The 14,251-nt window shown below is 36.7% G+C and overlaps 1 protein-coding gene across 5 annotated transcripts in view; it reads left to right on the top strand.

The window, feature by feature from the left end:
* Nucleotides 1-14,251, top strand: part of LOC121315888 (adenomatous polyposis coli protein-like) — a 57,558-nt gene that overhangs the window by 35,330 nt on the left and 7,977 nt on the right. For 3 of the 5 annotated variants that reach the window (XM_041250455.1, XM_041250465.1, XM_041250474.1), the window contains 12 exons: nt 1,079-1,163; nt 2,764-2,965; nt 5,484-5,592; nt 6,245-6,358; nt 6,494-6,577; nt 8,330-8,437; nt 10,880-11,002; nt 11,523-11,901; nt 12,437-12,532; nt 13,165-13,304; nt 13,401-13,478; nt 13,693-13,809. In XM_041250455.1, coding sequence (XP_041106389.1) covers nt 1,079-1,163; nt 2,764-2,965; nt 5,484-5,592; nt 6,245-6,358; nt 6,494-6,577; nt 8,330-8,437; nt 10,880-11,002; nt 11,523-11,901; nt 12,437-12,532; nt 13,165-13,304; nt 13,401-13,478; nt 13,693-13,809 — 1,635 coding nt within the window. The remainder of the gene's footprint in view (nt 1-1,078; nt 1,164-2,763; nt 2,966-5,483; nt 5,593-6,244; nt 6,359-6,493; nt 6,578-8,329; nt 8,438-10,879; nt 11,003-11,522; nt 11,902-12,436; nt 12,533-13,164; nt 13,305-13,400; nt 13,479-13,692; nt 13,810-14,251) is intronic. The other 2 variants (XM_041250484.1, XM_041250494.1) reach the window with 2 other exon arrangements.

Raw genomic sequence — 14,251 nt, 5'->3', positions numbered from 1 at the left:
AGAAAGCCTGGTGTAGTCTGCTTTTACCATGGTGACTGGTGAAACTCATTTAATCGCCATTCTATTAATTGGACAGTTGGATGGCATTTCTGTCTAGTTTATTGCTCCATGTCTCCATGGTCCTACAGTATGTTACTGAGTGTGTTTCTTTTCTTAAGCCTCCCCTGCTTCCCTTCAACTGATCATGTCGTAACCCATTTCAGCTAGAAACTTCATATTTTCATTGTTCTGGAAACTTCTGGGGCAAAATGTAAAAGCACCATCCAGCTGAGAGGCTGCAATGTTGGGTTCTTATGTCTGTCATCCAAAAAGCAAAGTCACAACAATTCTTAATATGGCTCCCAAATATGAATGCAATTTCTACTGTATAATAACAATACACTGAGTTATTGTCTTAACGTTTGGTACACAGCAGGGTTGTTTTAATTTAGCCTACTTTACGTTTAATTACCTGTTTCCTGCTCGATTGTTTTACCTCTGGCCATAGAGTACAAACAATAACTTTTGTCAATGCAGTGAGACAGATTGACAACTATCGTCCAAATCGTTCTGTCAATGTTCTATGAGCAGGTGGTCCATAGTAATGAACCATTTCACTGCACATTGTTTCAACCTCTGGACATACTGATGATGCAGATTTCCCTCCCCCCCCATCCATTTCCGCATATCCACTTTACAAACCATGTGGTTTGATATGATGTTGCCTTTGGTTATGCCCCGGGTTGCTTTGTTTTTGTTCACAAGCACAGATGCATCATGGAATTAGAGTGCATCACCGCCTGGGCAAACAATCATGGGATATCAATAAGGATGCCATCTGATAAGATTTTGTTGTCGGTATGCAGAATAAATGGTTCTTGTGGGGTAGTGCCAATACTTATATCTGTAATGCAGCCACAGAGCTGGGATAACTTGCAGAGCGAGAGAACAAAGGGGAGCTGTTCTGGCCATTAGCAGTGCGGCTGGTGTACAGTAGCTGTGTGAATGAGGGCTGCAGAGAAGCATGCAGCTCTGTCTCTATACAGCAGGATACAGAATGGTCATAGGGATACTGATTGTGCTCCATTCCCTGCTTCAGGAGGTGCTTAAAGAGTTACAAGGAAGCATTGAAGAAGAGTCCATGGGGTCTTCTGGGCAAATTGACCTGTTGGAGCGGCTGAAAGGTAGGGCTTTGAGCTTGTGATTTTAACCTTTTTCTTAGAGATTCTTAACTAATATCGGGGAAAGACATTTTCTTGCTTTGTCAGGTTTAATCCAGCTGTATCCCCAGTTTGATGCAAAACTACAGTATGTTGCCAGTGTCTAATTTTATTGTTTCTGTACATTTCAAGCTATATGGAATACATAGTTCAGGACATGCAGTAAGCTAGAAGACTATTTTATATTGTACAGGATGGGTTAATAATATATTGTTGATTAATTTGAGTTTAAATCTCACATTTTAGTATCTATCCGTCTCTGTTTGAAAGGATACTATAGCATTTTCACATACAAACCTACACATTTCTTCGGTGTGCTGTGTTCTGTATCTTCCTACTGTACACACATTATCATTTGCAGCTTTGGTAATGGTTAACGTTAACCCCTATTTGAGTTCAATTATACTGCAAGACTGTACTACATTTATTTTCTTTTTTCAAACAGCAAAACATATGGCTATTATGGGCTTGACTGAAGTACAATAACATAAATGTATGCAAATATTTCTACAGCTATGAGGAATGTAGTATAACGAATCTAATACAGTAGGAACTCTGGAGAGAAAAACAAGGTTTCTTACAGTTATTCCCCCGTCCCCCCCCGTCCCCAAATGTTATCCTTGTGGATGCTGATATTAGGGTTTTAATGGAAGTACCTTGCAGCTAATACTTCTAAATGTGGAGTTTATAATGAAGAAGCATAATTTCTAGGTTACACATTAAGTCCAATAATCAGTTTATAATGAGTAAAAACATATTCTACTATTCCATGACTGCTTACATCTCTGTATTACTTTTTTGTATCAATTCTTCTTTTGGGTTTTAAAGTACATATTTTATGTTTTACTAGCTTTATATGAATGTATGCGTGTATTTATTTATTTATATTTTAATTATGGAAATCAATACATTTATCAATTGAGGCAATTCCATAATTGGTTTGATCCAGAGTTTTGTTTCTTTGTTGTAAAAAAGCAGGACCCCAATTGGAAATAGTTTTCTTCTCTATTTGTCACTTAAACAGGGTTGGATTCAATTCCTGTTTTTCAATTTCCAATTCCTTCGAAGGATATTTTAGCGACCATAATAATGGTTGTGATAGTTCAGCTGCTTTTAATTTGAAGCCAGTTTAATTGATTAACAGTGACTTCAACTGAAGTAATTTTGTTGCCACTGTGAGAAGCTCGTTTTAACAGCATACTGCTCATTGCAGTTTTGATCATTGATGTGTTGGAATTGATTAAAAGGGAATGGGAATTGGAATTGTGAACATATTTAAAAAAGGAATTGGAAATGAAAAGCAGGAATTGGCCTCAACCATGCATTTTAACATATAGTACCCAAGTCTTGTTTGAGCATGAGTAGTGCTAAAGGGTCTGTGAATCCATGTTATTATTCTCCTCATTCTTGAGTGGTAGAGTATCAGCTTTTGATTTTACCAGGTTCTGTCGTGTGAAGTTTTGTCTGATATTGGTTTGATTTATCAAGATTCAATCTACAGGTTCTGTCTCAGTTCAACATTAATAAAGGAAGATACATTGGTAAATTCTGCATTTCTCTTCAGAGATGAACTTGGATCCAAGTAATTTCCCTGGGGTCAAACTAAGGCCGAAGGTTTCATTACGCTCATACGGCAGTCGAGAGGGCTCAGTATCTGGGCGGTCAGGAGAAAGCAGCCCTGTACCCATGGGCTCCCATCCACGAAGGGGATTGGTCAGTAGCAGCCGGGAAAGCACTGGGTATCTGGAGGAGTTAGAGAAAGAAAGGTAAGCTTTTTATTTCTTTCACTATCCTATGTTCAGCTGTCATCATTGATCTCCATATTGACCACTGCTGAAGCTATGTGGCGGTTAGGGACTCTACCACCAATGCTTGCTCAAGCTGAGGTTTAGGTTAGAGCTTAGGGGTTGCTATGCAGTGAAAGAAACCATCCACTGGGGGTCTACTCCTAAATCTCATGCAACCCTGCAGCTGATATTTAGCTGTATTTGATAGTTTTCTGTTTTTCCCCACTTTATAATCTCCTTCATCTGTATCTGTTTGTGGGGCTCATTTTCCTTCTGTTTTCTTGTGGAAGTACACCAAATTCAGAGCCCAGTATGCCAGGTAGTTTTAAATCATGAGTGGAAGCACAACTCTAGTTAGTTTGTGCGCATAGTTGTTTTTATTGATTTGAGCTCTAGAGAAGCTATGATAAAATGGAGAAACCAAGTGGCAGAATACAACATTGTAATGAGACAATAATACAAATTAGGATTAGGTTCTATTTTTATATTTAAATCAGTGATGTAATGTTGTAATCTTAAAATAAGCTTTGTGTCTATTCCCTAATTAACCTCTTCAGATTCTTTATTAAAATAACATGTTGGTATGAGTTTCGACAGGGAATTTTTTTTCTATGCTAAAGTTAATCCAATATAAACAGTTGCCTATTCAGCAGACACAGAATTAATGTAAATTGGCTGCACATCAGAGGAGCGTTTGATGTTGTGCAACGTCAGAGTGGTCCGTTTCCTCTGCGGCACTGTGTTATAATGGGTAATTGATTCTAATGCTGTATCTAAGGTAATGTCATCATTGCCTGATCAGTATTCAGTGCAGCTAGAGTAAAGTGTCTGGAATATAGTGAATAGGTTCCTTTTAATAAATATAACAGAGGTTGGGAGTTATGTAGATGGATATTTTTATGTTTTTGTAACTGCCATCATTTTTTTCAGCTGGTCATGTGTACATTACAAATGTATAGAAAATGAATGATGTTAAATATAAAAATGTAAAGTACAACAAGACCAGCCACACGATTCCTCGGTTTGAAGGAAATTGCTCTTCTGTTTGTCTCTTAATTTCTGTATGGCTTTTTAATTATAGACTGCCTCAAGTATACTGAGCATCAAAAGAATATATTTTAGAAAAAAATAAGGTATATAAATTATGGACGTTGACGAAATGTTTTTTGTTTCTTTTTAATTACTCGATCATTCATTCACCCTTGACCATGACATGCTTGAGTGGTTATGACTGAAGCATGTGCACTTAATCATCTAATTAGTGATCCCGTTGATTGGACACTGAATATGGAGTGATAGCTGTTGAATTGCAAGCCTGAATAAAAGAAATAAAGAATCACAGAAAAAAAACAATATGCCTTGTCTGTCAAGAGAGCAGCACCTTTGTGCAATCGGCATGTTAGAGGCTGGACTAGGGCAGTGTACTGTGGCTCACAGTCTTGGGTACTCACAGCCAGCAATTTTGTGGGTGTCATTGACACACACTGTCAATGACAGGCCACAAACTGGGAGACTAAGAGTCACAACACCTTCCCAAGATTGACAGATCATTTTGCAGCATCTTTGTGATGTCAGTTGTTAATCAGCACAACAAAAAGTCAATGCACCTGCTCTAAAACAGAGTTTGTAATTTTTCAAATACATCCAGTGAATTTTATCCAAGTATAAGTGATACATTTCTTTTGATGCTCAAATGTAAGTGATATGGCTTTTTTGATGCTCATATATAAGTAAGTTTCTTTTGATGTTCAGTATATGTGCAAATTTATGTAAGTGTAGATTTCACTTGCATGTGTCAAGGAATACATTTCTATGCTTGCAGCTTGCACGTCCTCATTTTATGAGTTAGCGATAAAAGGGCCTGAGGTTCACTTGTTGGCAGAGCTGCTGATTTACTGTGTACTAGAGTATTGCTGTCATGGCCCTTCACCTACCTGAGTCCCACTTACAGTAGCTATACGCACAGAACCCCACTAGAAATAAGGAGGCCTATATCCCAGGGCATTCGTTTGTAATTATTAAAGGATCAAAGAGAATACACAGGTAATAATGTTAAAATAAATTGCTAAAATTATAATAGCCTCTTAATGTATCCTTAAGCATTTTAAACTTGTGTCTTTGTTGAATTGTACCACAAGCATTAAATCAGGGAGAGGTGGATAATAAGCAGCCACGTTCCTTTAACCTTGTACTCTGCAGCAGAGATGTTTAATATTACTGAGTTTAAACATTTTCCAAGCAGTAACCATTTTTTAACGAGTCATTTGCACTTCTGTTTTTAATGACGCCACCATATGAGGGATTTTATTTTTCAGATTGTTTTGTGAACAGTGTTTATGTGAGCTTTATCAAAACCGAAACGTTAAGGAAGCATTCACAGGACAATTTTTGCTGTTTTTTTTAGAAAATTGTTACAGTATTGCAAAGACTGTTTGTGTAGCTGTGAGGGTAATGTTGTGTTACTTATCATGAATGCCCATTCTGTTTTTTTGTTTAGATCTTTATTAATTGCTGAACTGGAGAAGGAAGAGAAGGAAAAAGATTGGTATTATGCACAACTTCAGAATCTCACAAAGAGGATTGACAGCTTTCCGCTCACTGAGAATGTAAGTAGCTGTGACCAGTTTTTTTTTCAGGTTCTGTGTTGTCACATAGATGTATTTCTACAGATATGTCTTAAACAGAGTCCACTGGTTTGCTTCTGAGCATTTTTGCATGGTGAAAATGAAAAGCCTAATTTGGTTTGCTTTTGGTCTGAATGTTCTGAATCTCAGCCCAGTTGACAAACAGCAAGACATAGTGTTTTTTTAGTAGTGTGATGGCTGTCTGTAGTGATTTTCATCGCAGTACAAGAATGACTTCATAGTTGTGCCAGCAAGCAACATATGGATAGCCCTTGAGAGCTGTTTCTATTAAAGGGAGTTTCTATTAAAACTTGTGTACTATTACATTTGTAGATTTAAAACCGTCGAACGTGTTAAAGTTCCGTTAAACAACATAAAATATTTGTAACATTAAACATCTGATGTGGCATTGTGCTGCAATTGCTTTGATGTACTTTCCGTGTACCATGTTTTTTTTTTAATTGTTGAATGAACTAGACATAGAATGTACTCTCATACGTTTCTAGAAACTTTGAAACCAGAGACGAAACGAGAAAGCATACCGTACATAGGACAGTAACATTGATCAGTCATGTTTTTAATTCAAAGTAAATTCTAATTATTTCTAAAATACTAAAACACTTTGTGTCTACAGTTTTCTCTGCAAACGGACATGACAAGAAGGCAATTGGAATATGAAGCGAGGCAGATCAGAGCTGCAATGGAGCAGCAGCTTGGGACATGCCAGGACATGGAGAAACGGGCACAGGTAACTTAACATGCCTCTGCATTCTGTTAGAATTTCCCGTAATTTGTATTCTAAATTACTGTGTAGAATATTTTAATGAAAGGTCAATAGAATGTCTTGTTTTTTAATTTGCATTTTTGTATTTATCTCTTTCAGGCAAGAGTAGCTAGAATTCAGCAAATAGAGAAAGACATGCTTCGCATTCGACAGCACTTACAGGCTCAGACAGCAGAATCAGAGGTGGGTATAAAGTGTTTACATGTCAGTGGCAGAATGAGCCGTCTGAGATCTGTTTTGGTAAAAACAGGATGCTGCAATACAAACTAATCATTTTTGTGGGACCTAGACATTATATTCATTGTGTTATGGAAAGGTCATCTGTTTTCTAATAAACTCTCTTTGTGCATTTATAAATACATATGTAATATATAGAATGTGTAATTAATCAACTGTAAACTATTGGAAGTTAAGCAATTCAAAACCCAATATTCCCATTGACTTAACATAATATTTTATAATTGCATAGAATTGATAGGTGTTAATGCTGTATTACTGATATTGGAAACTTGATTGTACACTAAACCAGTTCTACCCAAAATCCTGCTGGAATACAACAGCGTAGTGGAGAGTTTATCACCTTATGTGCATAATACATTTAGTACCCCAAACCGAGACTGACCATGGATGAATTTGACACAGGGCTGCTAAGCTAGGTGAATTGGACCATTTTGAATTTGGTTGTGAAATAGTAGTTCACCCCTTAGTGGACATTGGGCCCCTTAGAAAATGTGGGATCACCAGTTGAACAAGAACATTTAGGGCTTGACTTCACGAGATGAAAACTAAAATAGATTCAACTGGTTGGTTTGGACACAGTTAAAGCGTCCACACAGGATTTTAGAATGAAAAAAAAAAAACCCTGTCGTCTTGGTACCGGATTTTAATGTTAAGTGTTCACACTTTATTTGTTCAAAATGTTTTACCAGGATAATGCCATCTTATTTAAACATGTGTCCTGGGAATTATGGCGATTTTGTAAATGGGTCCCTTTTTTGTATGTGCTGTATAATGCAGGGTAAATAAATGTACTTCAGTATGTTTACATCAGAGTGTTAACTACTTTGATTCCAACTGGCAATAAATGATTGATGCCTGCTTAATTTTTTTTTATTCTTATTTTTTTATTTTTTTTAATTTCTTTTGCATCTCAATTATTTGGCCCCACTTCTGTTAATCCGTGCAGGGTTTGTTTCAGTAAAGCAGTGTTCCCAGCATGAATGGTTCATCTGTTCAAAAATAAAGTACAAAAAATAAAAATAAACTCTATAAAGGACGCATTAAGGCGTGTCTGTGTCTTCTACTTGAACAGGCTAATTGACTCAAGAGCATCCTGTCCAAGTCTAGATGCTTTTTACTAAATCAAAATTCATGGTTTCATACAGATGCATCCACTTTAAATTGTACTGTTTGTTATTGAAGAATATACTGTATGTATTTGTTCGCTTCTGATTGTTTTTACCGGCATATTAGAGTTTTATTTCCATGCAACCATATGCTGTGTGAGTAGCTTTATCTTCTATAAATAACAGCTCGAGTGCTGTACATGTGCCTGAAGAGATGTTGCTGCATCATGTGACCGAGTGCACAGGCAGCAGCTTTGTGCCTCCCTTCTCTTGCATTATAATTAAAACCCTTTCTTTTAAAAGGGCACACAGAGAAAGGGGAGGACATTTTTTTTTCTCTCTCCAAAACGAAGCTTACCGTTGCAGTGATAGCAAAACATCCCTGCAACATGTACTGTGTTTTTCCCTTTCTGTGATGTATCAGCTTGAGCAGCTGATTATTTAGGTCAAGGGATAGGGAATAAGGCACAAAGAGAACAGATGCTTTCGCAAATTACCATCCCAGTAGCACTCTCATGACTGGCAGAACCCGCTGATGCTGATGCCATGCAGAGCTCCTTACTGAATGCTGAAGTTATTGTTTTAACAGAAGACATCGCAGAGCAAGCATGATCCACCTTCACGTGATGCAGAAAGACAGGGTGAGGGAGGACATGCAGCTGTAGAATTGGGCATGGGTACCACAGTGTGTGGTCAGGTAGGAATATTTACAATCTGCCTTTTTGTTTTGTGTTTTTTTTAATATATTTTTTACATGGTTAATGGTACACTGGTAGGTTAATAGATACATGTGAATGCTGCAGGGTAACTTGGCTGCTTAGCAACAAGCCAGGATGATCCGATTTATTCCTACAGTCCTTCATTCCTTTGTTCACTGTTTTTTTTTTTATTTGCTTTTTTTTTGTAAACTGACTAATATTAGCTTTGAGTTCTCTAAATGACAAATGCTAAGCAGCAAGTTGATAATTGTTTCGTTTCCTCAGTCTGAATCCTGGCATGGTAAACCTCAAGCATGCTGAGGTTCTGTAGAATTTATTTTGCACTTGATTATTAATATCGATTTAAGGTTTTAAAAAATGGTAATTTTTTAAAAAATATAATTTTATGTATTTAATGTGGCTTACATTTTAAGACCTGGAATGAACTTGCCTGCGATCAATATTACATTCCCCTCCACTGCCATAACACTGGTGACGTTTTAGACATTGCTATTTAGGCTGTTTCGAAATGACACCTTTGAAGTGATCAGAAACCTGTTTGTATTCAGGAATTTTTTAATTTTTTTTTTAATTGGCAAGTTAAGGGCTATTGTACAGTTAATATTTAATATGCTGTTTTATATTATTTTATATTAATCAAGCATTTAGCACAAAAACAATTGCTGTGGAATTAGCCCTATTTCTGTAAAAATGTATAGAAATTTGAGCACAAGAAATAAACCCTGAATGAGGTGATTTATCTGATTGTAACTGATGTGAATTCTTTTAGTGGCACAGATTTGTCGTACAGTGTTTGGCATCATCAAGGCCACATAGCTAAGCATATTAAATAGGCTTTGTAGCTGGAGTAAAATTGTCTTGAAAACCAACACAGATTATTTAAATTTATCCCCTGAATATTGCATGAATACATACATACATACATACATACGTACATACACACACACACACACACAGAAACACACCGGATTCTGCAGAGTCAACACCCAGGGCAATAAAGTTGGCATTAAGGCAAAAGTGGGTGGGGATGAGGGGAGAAATTACAGACATTAATGTTAGGTGGACAGATTACATTTACAATTAGGCATGCTTAAAATTTAAAGGTAGTGCAGAGCACGCAAACAGCCACGATAAAGAATGAAGAAGTGCAGTTAATGGATTTATTGACTGGTGAAATACGATTGAAAGTTGCTGCAGTATGTTCACTGTTTTGTCATTTCAGATTTTCACACAAACGCACAAAAATAAAAGTGGCTACATTTAAACAGTATATAAACACGTGATATTTTTGGTCCACCAAAATAAATGGCTTTACATAATCTCCAAGAAATTGGAGTGTCCAGTTTGAAAACACAACTTGAAATAATAAATTAAATGTAGCATCTAAAGTAGAACTATAGCATTAAAATGCTCAATACAAAACAATGCCTGAGTTAGAAGCGCTTGCAGTGTATAAATTATAGTAATAATAATAAATAAAAAAAATCCTAAAATATGGATTGTAGCTTAACAGGAAAGTATAGTCAATCAGACTGGGGAGTCTGTATCTTCTGAGCAGAAACCACCAAACTCTGTCATCTGAAGCTACATCATTGATGATGTAAGCAGTTGTCTGACTCATTAATGCACAGGGCAACTACTTCTAGGCAGTATTTTCTGTTCAAGAGATGTAAAATGTTACTTTCAGATAAAAGGTAGGGGTGGTGGAGATTGTTCAGACCCGGGTTTTGACTTGGCAGAATCCTTTGTGGGTCTACTTTTAATTACAGCATAACAAGATATGTTTTATAGATCATACTCTTCAGCAAACTACAATATATTGTAGTTGTAATATATTAAGTTGACCAGTAAATGTGATTCAGCAATAGACTGTCATCCCATTAAACCAGTTTCCTTGGTATTAGTGTTCTGTTCTAAGATTACTCTAACACAGCTTTGTCCTGTGAAGCATCACTTAAGTGCTGTAAATGCTGCATAAAATCAAATCAGAACTCTTGCAGGATATCGATTACTGAAAATGTTCATCTGTTTCTCCCCCTCCAAGCTTATTCTGTCACGCACAGCATTTAGAGCATGTCTTTCTCACTCCCGTTTGCTTAAATTTAATAGAACACTGTTGCTCCATCAGATAATCTTCCTTGTACACATATTTAAGACTTAATGGTGTGTAAATGTCTGTTATTTTTTCACAGAAGGTGATAAGGCTGTACCTAGTTTTGATGAACTCGGCTAGTTAAGTAACTAGACGCTAATCTTGGTACAAAAAAAAACATAATAACAGATTCACAAAATGTAACACGTGCAACCTGTAGGCTAGAGGCTAGCTTGCAAATAAATGACACAATAGCTTATTTGTTTTTAATCCACACTTTATTAAATATTTGTAACATTCTTTTTGTGTTCCGCTTTTGTCTATATAGGGTTCAGGTGTCCGCATGGATCATGAGACAGCCAGTGATATGAGCTGTAGTAGTAGTTATTCTGTCCCTCGAAGACTGACAAGTCACCTGGGTACCAAGGTAACCGAAGATTCCAAGCCCCAGGTTGCTACACTGCATTTTTACTAATAAATTAATTATAACAGTGCTTTGGCTGTTTTCTTATACATAGACTTACTAACAAACAACCACAACTGCATGCTTAAATATTTTAAAATACAACTATGTTTAAAATATACACAAACCTCCAAAACTAAAAATAAACATGATACATTTAAGTTAAAAACGTACCATTTCTTGACCGTAATTTAGATTTTAAATAGTTTCAAAATCTTTGATCTGGTCAATAAATAAAAATCACCAGTTCACTTAGAAGACCTCGAAGACCAATTTTCTGGTACGAGCTTCATTACTGTAAAAAAATAAAAAATATATGTATTTTTTTTAGAAATCTCCCTTGTTAAATTAAAATTAAGTTAAGCACTGATGTACAGTTTACATGGCTCAAGCTGAATAGACAAACTAACTGACTCAAATGTTTATGAATGTGAATCGTAAATTTTTTAATTTGAGCCATAATTTGCAATTGTGTTTACTTATGTATGCCCTTTTATTCTGACCATAGGTGGAAATGGTGTATTCGCTGCTGTCAATGCTTGGTACCCACGATAAGGACGATATGTCCCGCACTTTGCTAGCGATGTCTAGCTCCCAGGACAGTTGTATAGCAATGCGGCAGTCAGGGTGCCTTCCTCTGCTGATCCAGCTGTTGCATGGAAATGATAAAGAATCTGTGCTGCTGGGAAATTCCCGTGGAAGCAAGGAGGCCCGTGCAAGGGCAAGTGCAGCGCTACACAATATCATCCACTCGCAACCAGACGACAAACGTGGAAGGAGAGAAATACGTGTGCTTCACCTGTTGGAACAGATTCGTGCTTATTGTGAAACATGCTGGGAATGGCAAGAGGCACATGAACAAGGTGTAGATCAGGACAAAAACCCAAGTAAGTATTTTCGAATCGTGGCAGAACTAGACTAGAAGTATGTGTTTTAGATGGTTCCTGCTTAGGCAGTTATTGAATCCTGGTTGAAGGAATTACACAGTGGAAAAACTTGCAGTTGTAATAGCGCTCACCCTGTGAACCTGTATTGGTATAAAATGCTTTCATCTGTGCTGCAATGTTATGTTAAACATCATGACGATGACATTTTAATCCCTTTGTAACTTGTGCTGCACTCACTGCTGAAATATTATAAGCACTTGCAAAACATAAAGTTGTTCATGGAAACTGTGGTTTAACTAACAGTTTTGCCAAAAATCCATATAAATGCGGGCCCCCTACAATTGGGTCCCAGTTTTAGATGTCATTATTCCACCAACAGAACACTTACTTTAAAACAGTGAGTTTTCGGCATCTTCAATAATGAACAACAGAAATTGCACACGTGAAACAATTTTGCTACTTAAGCATTTTTCTCAATAGACTTACCATCAGTTTATTTATTAATTTTGTATTTGTCTTTTTATATGTATTTCAGTGCCATCACCAGTGGAGCATCAGATCTGCCCTGCTGTATGTGTGCTTATGAAACTGTCTTTTGAGGAAGAACACAGGCATGCTATGAATGAACTTGGTAAGAACCCTATTTATCATCCCCTGCTGAAGATGCAATACCCCTTGGCAGTCGATGTAGTGTAGGGGCTTGTGTGTACATCTTGCAGATTGTGATAAAACTTGGTTAGGATGTTTTTTTGCACATGTTTGAGAGTATCAGAATTTTGGGATATAAGGAGGTGTCTGTCCATGTACTATGTGGACTATGCCTATATAACTGTAAATACAATGTGATATTGAGAACATAACAACCTGATGGAAAATGGAGGACCTTGTCTTTACAAAAACTTTGCTTGCATTTTTTAATGTGTACATGCTGTCTTTTTTTTTGACTTTCTTGTTAATTGCTGTAGTATAGCTAGCTAAAAGCACCATTTATTCCCTAAATGTTGTTAAACTGTTGAGATACTATTACATTGTTTGTGTTTTACTCAGCCGGTTATTCTATGTAAATGTATTAATTGTTACACAACCACAGTGAATCTTAATGTTTAGTGTATGCTAAAAAACAAATTGGGGGGTAGTGGGGGGATAACGCTTCATATTGTTCCACACTGATAAGTACACAAGCAGCAAGTTATATTAGGAAAGAAATACAACATGACATTTTTACTACTTTTTCCTGTTTGATTGGTTGTTTTTACATTTCAGGAGGATTGCAGGCTATAGGAGAGTTGTTGCAGGTAGACTGTGAAATGTATGGACTTACCAATGACCACTACAGTGTTACTCTGAGGCGTTATGCAGGAATGGCTCTTACAAACTTAACATTTGGCGATGTTGCAAATAAGGTAGGTAGACAAATACGATTGGCAGTTTTTAATCTTTCCTTTTTTTTTCTCATGTTCAGTAAAATATTCACTACAATATTTGGTTCAATTAAACAGGCAACTTTGTGTTCGATGAAAGGCTGTATGAGGGCAATGGTGGCACAACTGAAATCCGAAAGTGAAGATTTACAGCAGGTATTGTGTTGACTTGATTCACTTTGTCAAGTAATAGTGGAATGCATCATTTTCCCATCAAGTTATGTATGTGCTTTCACTATCTGCACTTGAAAATGTAGTGCACCTTTTTCGTATATTTTAAGTCAAATGAAGTGCTTCCATATTCTATGTATAAACTGGCTGATGTGATAATCTCAAAGTGTGTTTTTATCTATGTTGTATACATTTGCAGGTAATTGCAAGTGTCTTGAGGAATTTGTCTTGGCGTGCTGATGTTAATAGTAAAAAGACTCTACGTGAAGTAGGAAGTGTGAAAGCACTAATGGAATGTGCTCTGGAAGTGAAGAAGGTGAGTATTGTGCATTTTAGTAGTTGAGAGTCCATGCCAGTGTTCTTCAGAGTGATTTTATATGGCCACATCAGATCCCTAGTAACCCTGCAGTAGGCCCTCTTCTGGCTCCTTTTGATGGTGTTGGTATTGGTAACGGCTGTGCTGCTTTTATTAACCCCATTTAACTTCTGTGGTCATTTTGCAAATGTACACATTTTAACCCTTAGCGGTCCATTTATTCAGCTCGTGTCAGATCCAATTTATTTTCACATATGTTGTTTATTTCACACGCATGGTTTAATTTTTTTTCCCACAGTAAAACGGGTTTAAAATGTATTGAATCTCAAAAAGTACACTCAGTACTGCATCTCCAGCCAAGACCCACCCCTTGTTCTCTGTATTTTTCACATACCTCTTCATAGTCGTGCATACTGATAAATCCTCTCCTGATCACTCGTTT

Source organism: Polyodon spathula, chromosome 1, assembly GCF_017654505.1.
Source record: "Polyodon spathula isolate WHYD16114869_AA chromosome 1, ASM1765450v1, whole genome shotgun sequence".
Classification (NCBI taxonomy): domain Eukaryota; kingdom Metazoa; phylum Chordata; class Actinopteri; order Acipenseriformes; family Polyodontidae; genus Polyodon; species Polyodon spathula.
Note: the sequence above shows the minus strand (reverse complement) of the source record. Positions and strands in the feature narration are given on the sequence as shown.